Source organism: Oncorhynchus mykiss, chromosome 29, assembly GCF_057628025.1.
Source record: "Oncorhynchus mykiss isolate SJ-2025 chromosome 29, ASM5762802v1, whole genome shotgun sequence".
In the NCBI taxonomy this organism is placed as follows: Eukaryota; Metazoa; Chordata; class Actinopteri; order Salmoniformes; family Salmonidae; genus Oncorhynchus; species Oncorhynchus mykiss.
This window is the reverse complement of record NC_143050.1, coordinates 13336297-13351416: the sequence shown is the minus strand read 5'-3', so window position 1 is coordinate 13351416 and position 15120 is coordinate 13336297. Positions and strand designations below refer to the sequence as shown.

Below are 15120 nucleotides of genomic sequence, written 5' to 3'. Positions count from 1 at the left end.
TAATGTAGTTCGAATGTGTTTGTCATCCATGACAAATAACATTAACCATTATAAACTATATCAACCAAAAACATAACGAAACCAAGCTGGTGTTTCCAGATATCAGACATTACATGGTACTCTGGTTTTTGTATTTTTTTCACCAATTGATAAATAATTCTTATAGGATAATTTGCTAGAGATATCTCTTCCCCATTCGTAAAATATACATGTGCATTGTCTTGATCCTGTAAAACATCCGCCTATTATATTTCTGCGTGGGGTTACACTCTGTGGCTACAATGTATTATTCAGCAAACTGTAACGTTTTTGTGTCAATCATTATCTCTCATCGACGGATTCTCATGGACATGAAACGGCGAAATTACATACTTTCACGAAATAATTGTGCTTCAGGGTAACCAAGATTATGTAAATCAGGAAAAACATTTATTTTTTATTTTTTATGTCAATCAGAATATACCATTGTGGGTTTGTTCGACATTGCAGCCGAAAGTGCAGGCGACTGCCGACTGGGTGACTGATCTACAAACCACCTTGCATCATAAATAACAAGTCATTATTATTTGTAGATCAGTCAGTCACAATTTACCCATGATACATCATGGTTTTTATGCGTTCGTTCTCATTATACCTCAGTGTCTCGAACACGGCAACTAGCGGGCTGTATGGCTCATTGAGCTACATTTGTTGCCAGTGGTAGTGGCACAGACCGTTTCTAAACCTGTACTGTCTTTGGCAGTTAGCCTACTACTTTTGTACACGATACTTACCCCCTAGTGCCAGGCACTTAACAACACTACCATGGACATTCCGTCTGCATCTACGTGAACCGCGATAGAGGGCTAGTAAGCAAGCAAGCTAACTTTTTTGCCTGATTAAAAACAACATCCTCTTGATGCGTGATTGCATTATTAATACAAATAATGGTTTAGACGATTATAAGCTATAGTCATGAATCTTCGGGGATTCTTCCAAGATTTCAATCCCAGGTAACGTAAAGAGAAATATAACGTCTCTACGGCTATGCTAACTAACGACGTTAGAGCTAGCCAGCATATCTGTGTTGGAAAGCGCCTAGCCAGATAACGTTAGCTAGTTAGACTGCCTACTACTATTCAGTCATTGACTATCTGAACCGGTGAATCATGACAGAACGAACTATCTAACGTTAACTAAACGCCGTTAGCTAGCAGCTTCTGTAACTGGTAAGGTCAGCTAGCTATTATATTGGGGAAGAACAGCATAAGCTAGCCAGTTAACGTTAGCAATTTTAGAAAATGTTGTTGGCTTGCTATCCAGCCCTGTTGTGTGTTGCTGTCAGTCGTTTAGTATTAGTTAGTGCATGCTAGATAACTAACCAACTGAATGGCCTAAATGGCTAACTCCACATAGTTCAGTTTCCTTGATCTGGAATCGCATTGGGGGGGCGCATTTGTGTACCACCGATGATGAGTAGCAAGCTAAATTGATTGCTGAATAGATTAATGGCGATAATTGTTTTTCTCCTCACTTAGTAAGTTCCTCATCTATGCCTGCCTGCTACTGTTTTCGGTTCTGCTGTCGCTGCGTCTGGATGGCATCATCCAATGGAGTTATTGGGCTGTCTTTGCCCCCATATGGCTATGGAAGCTCACGGTCATCATCGGTGCCTCAGTGGGCACAGGCGTCTGGGCCCACAACCCACAGTACAGGTGGGCTTTTTAAACAAAAATGCTTTACTCTTTTGTAGGACTTTTTTTGTTGTCAATGAGGCTGTCTTATCAATATCAAATTGTCCTAATGAGAAAGCTGTCCGATTGCGATAGCTATCACTGCTTACTAGTATGTCTTATCTTACTGTGCCTGTCATGCTGGTTATGCAGGGCTGAGGGTGAAACCTGTGTGGAGTTCAAGGCCATGCTGATTGCTGTTGGGATCCACCTGCTCCTACTCACCTTTGAGGTGCTGGTGTGTGACCGCGTGGAGAGGGGCACTCACTTCTGGCTGCTGGTCTTCATGCCCCTCTTCTTTGTCTCACCTGTCTCTGTTGCAGCCTGTGTGTGGGGCTTCCGGCATGATCGCTCTCTAGAGGTCAGTCTGGCATTATATCCGTCATAAGGATGTTATTTTTCTCAAATAGTCTATTTAGGCTAGATATCGGTGAATATAGTATACTTGTCTACATCCCTCATTCTCCCTCTTCACCCGTTTACTCTGTTTTTCCTATCTCTCTTTGTATCAGTTGGAGATCTTGTGCTCAGTCAATATTCTTCAGTTTATCTTCATTGCCCTGCGACTAGATAAAATCATCAGTTGGCCTTGGCTGGTAAGAGAACAACCTGCCTAATATCTATTTCTGGGGAAGAAAAATGAATGGGAATTTAGTACAACTTACAGCGAGTTGTAAAATATATGTTGATATTATTAGTATATATATTTTTTTCATGTTATTTTGTTCAGGTTGTCTGTGTGCCACTGTGGATTGTCATGTCCTTCCTGTGCCTTGTGGTACTCTACTACATTGTGTGGTCAGTGCTCTTTCTGCGGTCTATGGACCTCATTGCAGAGCAACGGCGTACTCACATCACCATGGCGATCAGCTGGATGACAATCGTTGTACCCTTGCTAACTTTTGAGGTATGTGGTCATGTCATCCATCTTTCAGCTACTATTGTGGTCAGAGAGCTGAAGAAGGTCGAAAGTTGGGAAAGTAATACTTAAAAAAAACATGTTTTACCCTGTTTGCCTTTTTATTGTTGTCTCCGTCATTGACTCTTCAGATCCTGTTGGTCCATAAATTGGATGGCCACTACGGCTCCAGCTATGTGTCAGTATTCGTGCCTCTCTGGCTATCCCTGGTGACTCTGATGGCCACGACCTTCGGCCAGAAAGGAGGCAACCACTGTGAGTTACTCAGAAACAGAAATAATAACAGAAATAATTGTCATATTGAGGCAGTGTTCTTTTTATTTTTCTGAGAATACAGTCAGTGTAATTCCTCAAATATTTCTCCAAACTATTTGTTTTAACTGGTATTTCTCTTTTCTAACAGGGTGGTTTGGCATCCGAAAAGACTTCTGCCAGTTTCTTCTTGAGCTCTTTCCCTTCCTGCGGGAGTATGGGAACGTTTCCTACGACCTGCACCACGAGGACGCTGAGGTGTCCGTGGAGATGCCTGCACACGACCAGCCAAAAATAGCTCCCATGTTCCGCAAAAAGACTGGTGTGGTGATCACACAGAGCCCAGGGAAGTACTTTGTGCCTCCTCCAAAACTGTGCATTGACATGCCTGACTAAATTAAAGCTTTGCAACAACTTCTCTAGAGTTTTGATGGACTTCACATGCACCAGACAGCTGTGGTGCATTGACCACCCATTTTACGAAGAGGCAGGTGAGCATAGTTTCCATGTGGCTCACTCCTAGGGAGCAGTGGGACTGGAATTCGGACCTGACTTTTTAGCAAAAACGAAAAACCATGGCAGAGTTTGTGGAACAAAGGGTACAGTAACACTTTATTTGGATAGTCCATCTGTAGATGCTGTACACACTATCAGTAACATTTCAACTATGTACTAACCTTAACCCTAGCCCTTATTCTAACCTTAACAAGCAGTTGCTTATCAACAGATAGTTTGTAAATAGTAGAGATGAACTGTCCTGGGAACATACATCACATATTCTGAAAAGATTTAATGACAAGACTTGGGAAATAACACAAAAAAATCCCCAATTTTGTACTAATGCAATTCCACAAAATACACGTGCAGCAGCTGATTAGCAAAAAATGAAATAGCACATTATCCAAACAGGTTGTTGCATGGAAGCCTTTAGCCTAGCATATTTACTGAACACAAAGAAGCCATAAATTCAAAGCACATGGATAATTGACACTGCCAGACTGCACACTCCACCCGAATGCAGTTAAACCCCACAGTATAGCCTATAAAATAATGTGTGCCTCTTTGAGCTGTCATTGTGACTCTTAAGACAGTCACAAATTTGATAGGCCCATGCACAATTCACTACATAGGCATACATCTCTGTCACCATTCAGAGGCACGAGGGAAAATTGTATCTTCTCCTGTTTTAGCCGGGGCAATTTTTCTATCCAGTCCCAATCCCACTGAAACTCAACATTCTGACTTTATTCTGTAATCCATAGGTTGCATTATCAAAGGATGTCTCTCACCTATGCATGTCAAAATAATGCAATAATATTTCCCCCACTTCTCTGCGGGGTCTCGTCCTTGCTGCCCATATGATAGTTTCGGTAGAGAATGTGTGATCAACAAACGGCATGAGAGTAGATACGCATATTTTTTTAAACAGAGTTGGTCCCTGTTAAGATACTACTTTATGTAAATGATTTTCACTCTTCATCTCCCTGTTATTCATGAGCTTTTCTGCTATATAATCATCAACTCTGTTTTGCCAAACATAGAACATATTCTGTCATTCGTTGGAGTTTATCAAGCAACTTTGACTGGTTTGACTGACGTCACAAATGTTGCGTGATTCGACAATGCTGTACTCTCTGTGCGCCCTGAATGCACTCTGTTGAGACTAGCCTACTTCTGAAATGCGCTGAATTAATTGAGGAACATGACAACACTATGAATTTATGAATGGCCTGTTTCGCAGTTACACTATCATTACTAAATATCAGTTTAATTTGCTCTGAAATCTTTAAATAGTGACGCAGCCAAGCCGAGAAGGTGGCACAGTAACCATGTCTTGGTTTAAACCCCTTTAAATTGACACTTCTGATTGTTGCTGTATTCCACGGGACTCTAGGGATAAATATGAATTATTCTCGGTATTTAAACTTGGTAGATTTTCGGGAAAATATGAAGTTGGTAGTATGAACATCTTTAGAGCATCTACAGATGGACTATCCAGATTAAGTGTGACCAAAGGCACTCTTATATCATCGTGAGTTTTTCTGTTGTTTTGGCAGTAGAACAAGACGAAGATCCATTTCATTTATGTGATATGATATACTGTACAGGACATTTTATTTCCCTTGTGATGTTTTGGCCAACAAAATCTCCAAAGAGATTTTAATATTCAGATGTCTTTCACATGATTCCAGTTGAAGGTGCATTATATGCGTGTCAGTAGTTGTGCTAGCAAATTTCCCAAACCCTGAATCTTTGCATCAAGGCTTGGATGATACTGAATGATTGATACTGTACCAAGATCATGCTTATTAGGCTAACTGTTTTAAATCTAAGATTAGCTTGGGGATATTTTTTCTTGTTTTATTAAACAGTTTGAGGAGCATTTGTTGTAATATAGTAGTGTATGATATAGGATTATACCCTAATACCCATGTGTATTTGAATAGTTTTGCGTTCTTGAGGTCTTGTCCTGTGTATTTAAGTTACTCAACAACCTTGTCCCTCTAGCAATCCTTTTTATATGGCAGGATGATGTCATTGTTGCTCCTATTAATTATGCTGTTACCATAATTAATCTGATTCTGGGTGCCCAACTTCTCCAAGTTCCTACTAGTGTGTGCTGTTTTTTTAGTTAAACCTGAGTATTCTGGGTAAATCACCAGCCTGCCTCTTCTACCTTGCCAGGTCTGCATTGGGTGATGAGTAAAAGAGAACCTGCAGTGCTGCTTCTATATCATTTTACCTGTGGAAAATGCTTTCTTGGTGAAATTCTCACCTTAACACAAAATGGTACCCCCCACCCCCATTCCCCTTTGAACTTCTAACATATCCCATTGTTTGTTTTGTCTATGTTCTGTGACCACTCTCTCGGCTGGCCTGAGAGTTAAACATTACCTATTTGAAAACAGATTTTTGACTGGGGATGGACCAATGGTATACTTTCCCCTCTATTGTACCTTGTTTCTTACCCTCCACCATACACATTATGTTGCAATATAGCTATTTCTTTTCTTCTGGCAAGCACTTTAATACAAATGTTAAATATATACTTGCTCCAAGTGGCTGATAACTAACCAATAACAAACAATAAAGTTATTTAAAATTGTATCTGGTCATCATTTCCTTGTCTTATCAAATGCATGAACCTTTATTTCAAATTGAAAGAATACTTTTTGGAAATAATTTTCTGTTTTAGCATTGTATACTTTATTGCTGATCGGTTGCAATTTACAGCGAAAGGGATACTTCTGGATTTTGGCAATGAGGCTCTTTATCTACTTCCCCAGAGTCCGATGAACTCGTGGATACCATTTTTAAGAATGTGTCCAGTATGAATGAAGTTATTTTCGCAAACCAATGCTAACTAGCGTTAGCGCAATGACTGGACGTCTACGGACGGAGAACGCCAGTTATTGTGGAATGAATGGATTCCTTGGACTTGTCAGTCACTAGATGGCACTATGCTCCCATTCTAAACATTTTGGAACTCTCATTACCTTCCTGAGACGTTTTTGTTGGATTTAAACAGGAAGTGTCTATGGTTAGTCTTGTAGCTCAAAATTACGTTTACGGTTCCGTCGAGGATTTGCAGAGTTAATTGCATTTGTTATACCAAGGTCTCTAGACAAAAGTCAACCATTGTTACTTACAATTACAATCGGATACATGTAGTCAGCCAGAGATTAGTGCGACACAAGCGCAGAACCTACTAAAGGGGTCGATTGACTGCGTGATTATGATGAGTGCAACAGCCATTTGTATTTATTAACGCAGTATCTTACGAGTGGTTTAGAGTGATAAAATACCTAGCATCTGGTTGTAACATATTCACGTTGAGTGAAGATGACATTACAAGTGGGTTGCCTATCATTCAGGCAGCCGTACGCGGGGTTAGTACTTAATGGTATAAAAAGTATTGAGACACGTTGGCGCCCCTTGTTGTCCGCAATGGAAAACTGCACTCTAGCTATTCATATTGCGCAGAAGGACTGGGAGGGCGACCAGTGGAGAGACATGCTCACCAATACATTTGGAATGAGCCATATGCAAATAGAGGAGCTTCTGGCGTCAGGTGACAGATTCGGCCGTGGAGTCGTGGCAGGTAAAACAGTACTTTTGAATGAGTGGGGAAGGAGGACATACACAGCACATCTCATGCTTGATTTAAACTAGAGTTGATGAATATCCAACCTCCTGTCATTTCCTTGTTTCAGGCTTGGTGGAGGTGGGGGAGACTTGGTGCTGCTCTGACAATGTGCCAGAGGAGGATCTGAGGGAGATGGAGAAGGCAGCAGTGCTCACTGGGCTCACAGAGAAACACCTCACACAGCTGTCAAACCCACGCTGGCTCAAGGAACCACTTTATGCCAGAGGTCACAAAGACATTTGGACAGTGGACATCCCAGTGCAATTACTGCCATCTGCGTAGAGTAGTTGTAAAATAATGTATACTAACACGTTTCTAGAGATGACACACAAGCTTTAAAAAGGTGGAATAAATTACCAATGGACTGCATTGTGAATGATTGTATATCCTGCATGTCTAAAACCCTTATATTGACACCATGTTGCAATAGGCATTTATTATTCATTTAAATCTGTCTTCAGGGAGAATGGAAGGTAGGGCAATCATTAGAGCTCTGCGAGGTGAAGCCCTGGGGGTAAAAGAGGGTGGGAGTGCCATTCCTGCCATCACTAGTTGTACACCGAAGGTGGTCATGTGTCTGGTGCTGTGCTTGACAAGATGCTTGGGAATTCCTTTGAATCTGCAACTCCCCAGACATCTATTTGAGGACAGAGATCAGCTTGGGTAGTATAAGCCAGTGCTGCAGCTGCTAGAGCTGCTGCTGTCATCACTCCTCTCAGCCTGGGCTGGGAGTGCAGATGTCTGGGGCCAACTATATGGCTGAAGTGCTTAGGAGTGGAGCTCTGCAGTTCAGCCTAGTCAGAGTTGCGTTGCCTGTGTCTGCCAAGCTTGGGCTATGCTGGTGGCCAGCGCTGTTCTTGTTGCTGTTACCCAACTTCTCCCTCCTGTGCCAAGTCTCGTGCATTTGAGCAGCACACATCTCTTCATTTGGGGTAGTAGATGTTTGAGTCATTGGCAGAAATTGGGATTGGAGTAGTATTGCAACGGCAAGGTAAAACAAATCAGTGTCATTCAATTAGGTCACATGTCAAAATGTAGGCCTCGGAAACCACAACACCATTTGATATTCATACCAAAGGTGCCTTTGACGTGCATGCTTTGTATTCCTCAGCAATAAAGGTGCTAAGTGAAGTCGATCTCGATACCAGGGAAAGTTATTTTAAAGCCATAGATGTTGAGTTGGTGCACAAAACTCTTCAAGACAATAGTTTGAAAGATTTTGGGTGGTTCAGTGCGTTTCAGCACCTCCGACGTGAACAGCTACTCGTCTATCACTATGTACATTCCGGTCTGGTCCCATCTGATAAGATTCTGTAATATCGCTCCGTAGCGATGGTCCACATTCTTTTGGGTAATGAAATGTGGTACAAGTTGGCATCCACCGGTGCATTTTGAGTCTGAGCAGTGTCTTTCCGTGGTTTCTTGGAAATGGTTTTCTGAGCAAGAATCTGGAATGCGACTTTTTGTCCTCGACTCCAGAGCGCATACCAATACAGACTGAGTCGAGGACGCCGTCTTTGGTAACCGAAATGTCACACATACTTTTTTGTATTTTTTATATGCAACGTAGACATCTAATGATAAGATGCTAATTATACTCCGATTTCAGAGCACTCTCGTCTGATTGTGCCAGAGCGCAGAATAACAGATGCATTCAACACCAATTGAATATGGCCGGTGTCAGTAAACGTCAGCAAAAAAAGCTAATTAAATTGTTGCCAGCAGCACAGTTAGTCACCAACGCTCTGGATAACATGAACACAGCTTAACCTGCTCTGCTAGGGTAAGAAAAATGGTCAGTGAGGAATTCTCTCATTTCTGCCTGGAAGTAGCTAGCAAGCTATTTTGGGTGCTTGACTGCCGTTGTGAGTTCAGAACGCTCGGATTAACAATACTCAACCAGAGCGAACCACTGAATTTACGAACGCCCAGAGCACACTTTGAACGCCCTCTGGCACTCCAGAGTGAATTTACGAACGCACCTAGTGTCACAGTTCAGATTGTTACATTCCAAATAAAATGGATCAAACATTTTAGGTCTGTATATTTGGGGGAACGAGGATGATTAATTTATTTCACTATATTGTAAGAAACGAAATGTCAAAAGCTTTGCGTGTTGGTCCAATTGAAGTTGGGATGTCATGAATATATATTATGTGCTCTCCAAGGTGCTAACCAATACATACTAGTGGAGGTTCTTTCAAATATGTGAAACGACTATCCAATCAGACCGGTCTCGTAGTCAGCTAGCGCGAGGCTGTGTATGCTACTCAGCTGTTAAAGGGAAGGACGTCGGATCGTGTGACTGACTGCGCTCAAACAAACACAGGTAGGCAGACGACAGGGCCTTTTGAAAACAATTGTTTGGAATATATTGGCATCCTATAGGAAATGTATATTTTGGTAGACTTTTTCCTCATTCTTGACAATGTGTTCATATTTCTATTCATACATTTGGAAGTTTAATTCATTAGTGGCCTTTTTATATTAAAAGGATTATCTGGTTCTTTGGGTAGATTATCGAAACGTAACATTTGTGTATTGAAAAGCATTGGAATTTGTTTGATTCAAAGTTGATCTTTTAATATTTTTTTTAATATAAAAAAAATAATAAATGAGACTGTTCATTGTCGAGCATATAAGTGCATTAAAATGGCTGGCCATTGAACGACTACAATCAGCCATCAATTGTTATTTCAATACTGAAAATCTAATGAAACGACGCCAATTTGTTTTAATCTCCGATCTACATTCCCTCAATGTCGAACATTTTATTTAGTTTCTTTTGCGTCTCCTTCTGGTTTGAGTTTTCTGTGTTTGACTCGGTGCTGCCATCGCTATACCAGTCATGGCTGGCTTGTACAGCCTTTGTTAATGACAGCTCAGCTGTGCGCCGGGCGGTGCTTGGATAACTTTGACAAGCTGATGTAATCTCCGCGTTTGGAAATGAAATGTATAGGTCTATAGAACTCGAAAGAAGCCTTTTCAGTTGATCAAACGATTGAGATCAGAACGCATGTAATGCGTTGACGTTGTTCCCGTGCCATTTGTAATCCGTGGCTGTGTCTGAGTGGCTTTGTTGTTAAGCCCTCCCCTAGCAGGGAAGCCGAAGCCATTTTAATCAATGCACTCCTATAGGAGATCTACCCTTCATTGGAACCAAATACAGTCCCCATACAAGCGCCTTTAGAATTGTGTTCAAATGTGGTTAATGGGTCTATTTGTGAAGGAGAGAAATACAAAACACGAAATGTTGATCAAATTAAAGGACAGTTTCTGTCATGAGAATGTATCGCACAAAATGGAAGATGAGTAATTCCTGGTGAGGAATTCGCTTCTAACCGCACGTTGGCCTATACTGAGTTGCATCACCAAAGCATGCACTAAAAATAATGTATTTAAATTAGCCTAATCTCGGATGTGCGGTTTGACGGTGGATGACATGAGTAGCCTAACTATCTCTTCAATCAACTAGCTCATTTTCTACTTTGAATTTAGTATATATATATATATATATATATATATATATATAATATTTATATTTTTTTTATTTTAATCCAGGCAGCATTGCTATCTAAAAATCTGTTATAACAGGCCTACTTTTTTTAACCTACTTTAAGGCACTGTGTGGGTCGGCGTGGGCTAACCAACAAAATATGATTAAATAAATGTAACTGTACAATAGCTGGAATGAAAAAATATACATAACTTCATCTTCATACATAACACTAAACTTGTATTATGGGAATAGCTGGGCATCTTGTCTTGAAATACTTAAGTATAAACTGTTTGAAAATTTGCCCGCCATAGAAGGATCATTGTGATGTGCTTTTGGGTTCCAGACTCCGGAGAGAGAGCGTTTTAATTTAGCTTTAATGTCTTTGTCTTGTAGGAGCTGGTGGACGAGATATTCTGGTGGTGCAAGAGAACATCCACCATTTTTCAGAATGGCCAAAGGTGACGCTCGTAAGCCGAAGGGCAAGATGTCTGCCTATGCCTACTTTGTTCAAACCTGCCGAGAAGAACACAAAAATAAGAATCCAGAGATCCCAGTCAACTTTTCAGAGTTTTCTAAGAAGTGCTCTGGAAGATGGAAGGTAGAGGAGCAACATGAAACGTTGAAGTATTTCAGTGTGAAACAATTTTGTCATGATCATTATTTTCCAACCTAATGGTACTAGGCAAGCATAGTCCAGTCATATCCATCGCTATGCCATCTTAACATTTTACTTGCCACTTGTTTTTCAGACAATGTCTCCAAAGGAGAAGTCAAAGTTTGAGGACCAGGCCAAGCAGGACAAAGCTCGCTATGATTCGGAAATGACGAGCTATGGTCCTCCTGGGAAAAGGGGCAAGAAGGCACTGAAGGATCCCAATGCGCCAAAGAGACCTCAGTATGTCTATTTCTAAAACTCCGTAATCATCTATAGAATTGTTAATTAATTTAACTACCATCTTGCACTATTTCACATAGGTGTCTTCAGATTCATTTTAATTGTGCTTTTGAAGCAATTTGTATTTGAAGTGATATTGATATGCTGCTTATTGTAGACAATTCACAACAATGTGATTCCTTTTTGAAGGCCTGCAACAATCTGTAAAGACTACATTTCCTTCTCTTACAGATCAGGATTCTTTGTTTTCTGTGCTGAGCAGCGCCCCAAGATCAAAGCCCAACACCCAAGCTTTGGCATTGGGGATGTGGCCAAGAAGCTTGGTGAGATGTGGAACAACTTGACAGACTCCAATAAGCAGCCGTATCTTGCCAAAGCCAACAAACTCAAGGAAAAATACCAAAAGGTAACGCTGTTGAGAACTCTATTTGTCTCAAATGTGCAATTTAATGGTATTTTACCACTGTGCTCTGACTGGTGTCACATAACAGGGAATCACTAGCTAAATATTGCAAAACCTGTGGATTAAGACTTTTGTTTATGGTTTCTAGGATGTGGCAGATTACAAAGGAGGAAAAGTGGGTGGGGCAGGAGCCTCTAAATCAAAGAAGGCTGATGATGAGGACGATGATGATGATGAGGACGACGATGATGATGAGGACGAGGATGAGGAGGATGATTAATCATCTTTGACAAATTAGAAAATGGTATTGTGTTTGGATAAGACACTGGCTGGTGAGCAGACTCATCTGTAGGGTTCAATTGTCCTAGACCAAAACATCAAAGTGGTTTGAAACTGTTTTCTCCCTGTAGTTACTTTGTTTGTCCTTTGGGTCTTTAACACTGTGCTCTCAGTGTTCTCCTTATCCCTTTTGTTTTTCTCAGTTGAACAAGCCTATTTAAAGCAATAGCCTAAGAGTTCATACCCTTTAACTCCTAAAAGATGTGTAAGGTGGCGTGTGTGTGCTACCATATGGCTATTGAAATAGATTTTATTTAATTGTTCTATTTTATTGGGATGTTCATTTCAAGGAATTGTAAGTTTGTGTTTAAGGGACTTGAACCAGTGTTTATCTGTATCTAGACACACAATCCATAGACTTCAGGCAGATGTCCAGTCTGACAACCAGGTATTTAACATTGCCCTGACCTATTATAACAAACACCTGTGCTTGAAGCAGGGCTGATCCATTTCACTTTGTAATGGCTGAAAGGAATGACTTAGTTTTTTTTTCTTTTCATTCGGTTAAGTGGAATGACTTAGATGTGAGGATGTCTCCCTCTTGACTGACATTGACACTACATCTGGATGAGTTTGGACTTTCTTTCCACCTGCAATTTTGTTTTGTATGTTTAGGATACCTCTGGTTTAAAATAAATAACTACATTTTTACGTTCTGTGTGGCTCCAAATTGATTTCTTCCCTGCATTATGAGGACTGCATTTGTTTTATCTTTAAGTTGTGTATGCTGTAAATGTATTACACTTTATGCAACATACTATTTTGATATTACACTACTGTTCAGTAGTGACTGCCAGTCACTTGCCTCTTAAGTGGGAAAAATATGTGAACTGGAGCCCATCTCTCCCCACATGCAACGGACAAAACACTCATCTGAGTGGAGTGGTTCACATGTTGGATAAATAACCTGCAAAAGAGCAACAAAAGGTTGCATGAAAAGTCAATGAGAAATGTTTGTTTTTAAATGACTGAACATCAAACTTATCAATAGATTTAACCCTTGACAAGTCTCCTGACTTACGACAAGGTTGTTAAATGGAAACCTCTGGTGAATGATGCCGCCTGACAGGATGACTATCAAAATGTCACCTTTTTAACCATGACCATGGAAAAGGTTGAGGTTGCTGTGTGGTCCTTCAAGGTGACCCTGGAAATATCTTACAGCCAAGATCCTTTTGGATTGCTACCAGGGTTGCCCGGTCTATCAAACATTTTAGCCCAATGACATCTTAACATGAAATTAAGAATGTTACTAGAGAATTTGCCCTTATTAAACTCCAGATCATTTTCCTTTCAATGTCAATGTTGACGTATAATTAAGCAATACGGCCCAAGGAGGTGTGGTATATGGCCAATATACTATAAAGGACAGCCCTTAGCCGTGGTATATTGGCCACATACGCATGTTTAGCAGATGTTATTGCGGGTGTGGTGTAGTGAAATGCTTGTGCTTCTAGCTCTGACAGTGCAGTAATATCTAACCATTACACAACATATACCCAAAACACATATCTAGTAAAGGAATGGAATTGAGAATACAAATATGGACGAGCCATGTCAGAGGGGCATAGAATAGGATACAATATGAGCTAGGTAATGCAAGATATGTAGACAAAGTGACTAGTGTTCCATTTATTAAAGTAGCCAGTGATTTTAAGTCTGTATATAGGCAGCAGCCACTATGTGCTAGTGATGGCTATTTAACAGTCTGATGGCCTTGAGATAGAAGCCGTTTTTCAGTCTCTCGGTCCCTGCTTTGATGCACCAGTACTGAGCTCGCCTTCTGGATGATAGCGGGGTGAACATTCAGCGGCTTGGGTGGTTGTTGTCCTTGATCTTTTTGGCCTTCCTGTGACATCTGGTGCTGTAGGTGTCCTGGGGGGCAGGTGATTTGCCCCTGGTGATGCGTTTGATAGACCGCACCACCCTCTGGGGAGCCCTGCAGTTGTGGGTGGTGCATTTGCCTTATCAAGCTATGATACAGCTGACAGGATGCTCTCAATTGTGCATCTGTAAAAGTTTGTGAAGGTTTTACGTAGGCTAGTGGTTAGAGCGTTGGGTTGAATCCCGAGCTGACAAGGTAAAAATCTGTTCTGCCCCTGGACAAGGCAGTTAACCCACTGTTCCCCGGTAGGCCATCATTGTAAATAAGAATTTGTTCTTAACTGACTTGCCTAGTTTTTTTTTTTTTGTAACAGTATTTTTTATGGGAATTTCACAATTTTCACCCATATTAAGAGAGACAACAGAGACAAAGCAACAACAAAAAAAAACAGCACTCACTTATACATACATACATACACACACACACATACATACGTACACCATTTTCCTCTTCTCGCTCGGTGCTTCTCTCACCCCATCCTTGCGTCTCTCAATACATACAGTGGGGCAAAATAGTATTTAGTCAGCCACCAATTGTGCAAGTTCTCCTACTTAAAAAGATGAGAGAGGCCTGTAATTTTCATCATAGGTACACTTCAACTATGACAGACAAAATGAGAAAAGAAAATCACATTGTAGGATTTTTAATGAATTTATTTGCAAATTATGGTGGAAAATAAGTATTTGGTCACCTACAAACAAGCAAGATTTCTGGCTCTCACAGACCTGTAACTTCTTCTTTAAGAGGCTCCTCTGTCCTCCACTCCTGTATTAATGGCACATGTTTGAACTTGTTATCAGTATAAAAGACACCTGTCCACAACCTCAAACAGTCACACTCCAAACTCCACTATGGCCAAGACCAAAGAGCTGTCAAAGGACACCAGAAACAAAATTGTAGACCTGCACCAGGCTGGGAAGACTGAATCTGCAATAGGTAAGCAGCTTGGTTTGAAGAAATCAACTGTGGGAGCAATTATTAGGAAATGGAAGACATACAAGACCACTGTTAATCTCCCTCGATCTGGGGCTCCACGCAAGATCTCACCCCGAGGGGTCAAAATGATCAC

General features: G+C 40.9%; 3 protein-coding genes across 4 annotated transcripts; all 3 read left to right on the top strand.

Moving 5' to 3' along the window:
* Positions 1-575: 575 nt before the first annotated feature.
* On the top strand, positions 576-5991 carry LOC110510166 (transmembrane protein 185-like). Of its 2 annotated transcripts, none has more exons than XM_090226540.1 (7): positions 576-848; positions 1518-1694; positions 1866-2073; positions 2225-2308; positions 2443-2619; positions 2763-2886; positions 3035-5991. In XM_090226540.1, the coding sequence occupies exons 3-7, from the start codon at positions 1900-1902 to the stop codon at positions 3277-3279; spliced, it is 804 nt and encodes a 267-aa protein (XP_090082666.1). In that variant the 5' UTR covers positions 576-848; positions 1518-1694; positions 1866-1899; the 3' UTR covers positions 3280-5991. The 2 variants fall into 2 exon arrangements, with proteins under 2 accessions (XP_090082666.1, XP_021447204.1); XM_021591529.3 differs by having other exon boundaries at positions 576-992.
* A 463-nt stretch (positions 5992-6454) lies between these two features.
* On the top strand, positions 6455-7399 carry cx04a (CX04A protein). The gene is made up of 2 exons (NM_001165084.2): positions 6455-6985; positions 7098-7399. Exons 1-2 carry the CDS (start codon positions 6727-6729, stop codon positions 7310-7312), a joined length of 474 nt encoding a protein of 157 aa, NP_001158556.1. The 5' UTR covers positions 6455-6726; the 3' UTR covers positions 7313-7399.
* A 1643-nt stretch (positions 7400-9042) lies between these two features.
* On the top strand, positions 9043-12822 carry LOC110510168 (high mobility group protein B3). Its single transcript, XM_021591530.3, has 5 exons — positions 9043-9359; positions 10923-11127; positions 11279-11424; positions 11656-11830; positions 11976-12822. The coding sequence occupies exons 2-5, from the start codon at positions 10978-10980 to the stop codon at positions 12105-12107; spliced, it is 603 nt and encodes a 200-aa protein (XP_021447205.3). The 5' UTR covers positions 9043-9359; positions 10923-10977; the 3' UTR covers positions 12108-12822.
* The last annotated feature ends 2298 nt before the right edge of the window (positions 12823-15120 follow it).

Coding starts and splice junctions, on each gene's coding strand:
- LOC110510168 (XM_021591530.3), top strand. CDS start 10,978: ATGGCCAAAGGTGACGCTCGTAAGCCGAAGGGCAAGATGTCTGCCTAT. Junction 11,128..11,278: donor AGTGCTCTGGAAGATGGAAG/GTAGAGGAGCAA, acceptor CTTGTTTTTCAG/ACAATGTCTCCAAAGGAGAA. Junction 11,831..11,975: donor TCAAGGAAAAATACCAAAAG/GTAACGCTGTTG, acceptor TATGGTTTCTAG/GATGTGGCAGATTACAAAGG.
- LOC110510166 (XM_021591529.3), top strand. CDS start 955: ATGAATCTTCGGGGATTCTTCCAAGATTTCAATCCCAG. Junction 1,695..1,865: donor GCCCACAACCCACAGTACAG/GTGGGCTTTTTA, acceptor CTGGTTATGCAG/GGCTGAGGGTGAAACCTGTG. Junction 2,074..2,224: donor GGCATGATCGCTCTCTAGAG/GTCAGTCTGGCA, acceptor TCTTTGTATCAG/TTGGAGATCTTGTGCTCAGT.
- cx04a (NM_001165084.2), top strand. CDS start 6,727: ATGACATTACAAGTGGGTTGCCTATCATTCAGGCAGCCGTACGCGGGG. Junction 6,986..7,097: donor CGGCCGTGGAGTCGTGGCAG/GTAAAACAGTAC, acceptor TCCTTGTTTCAG/GCTTGGTGGAGGTGGGGGAG.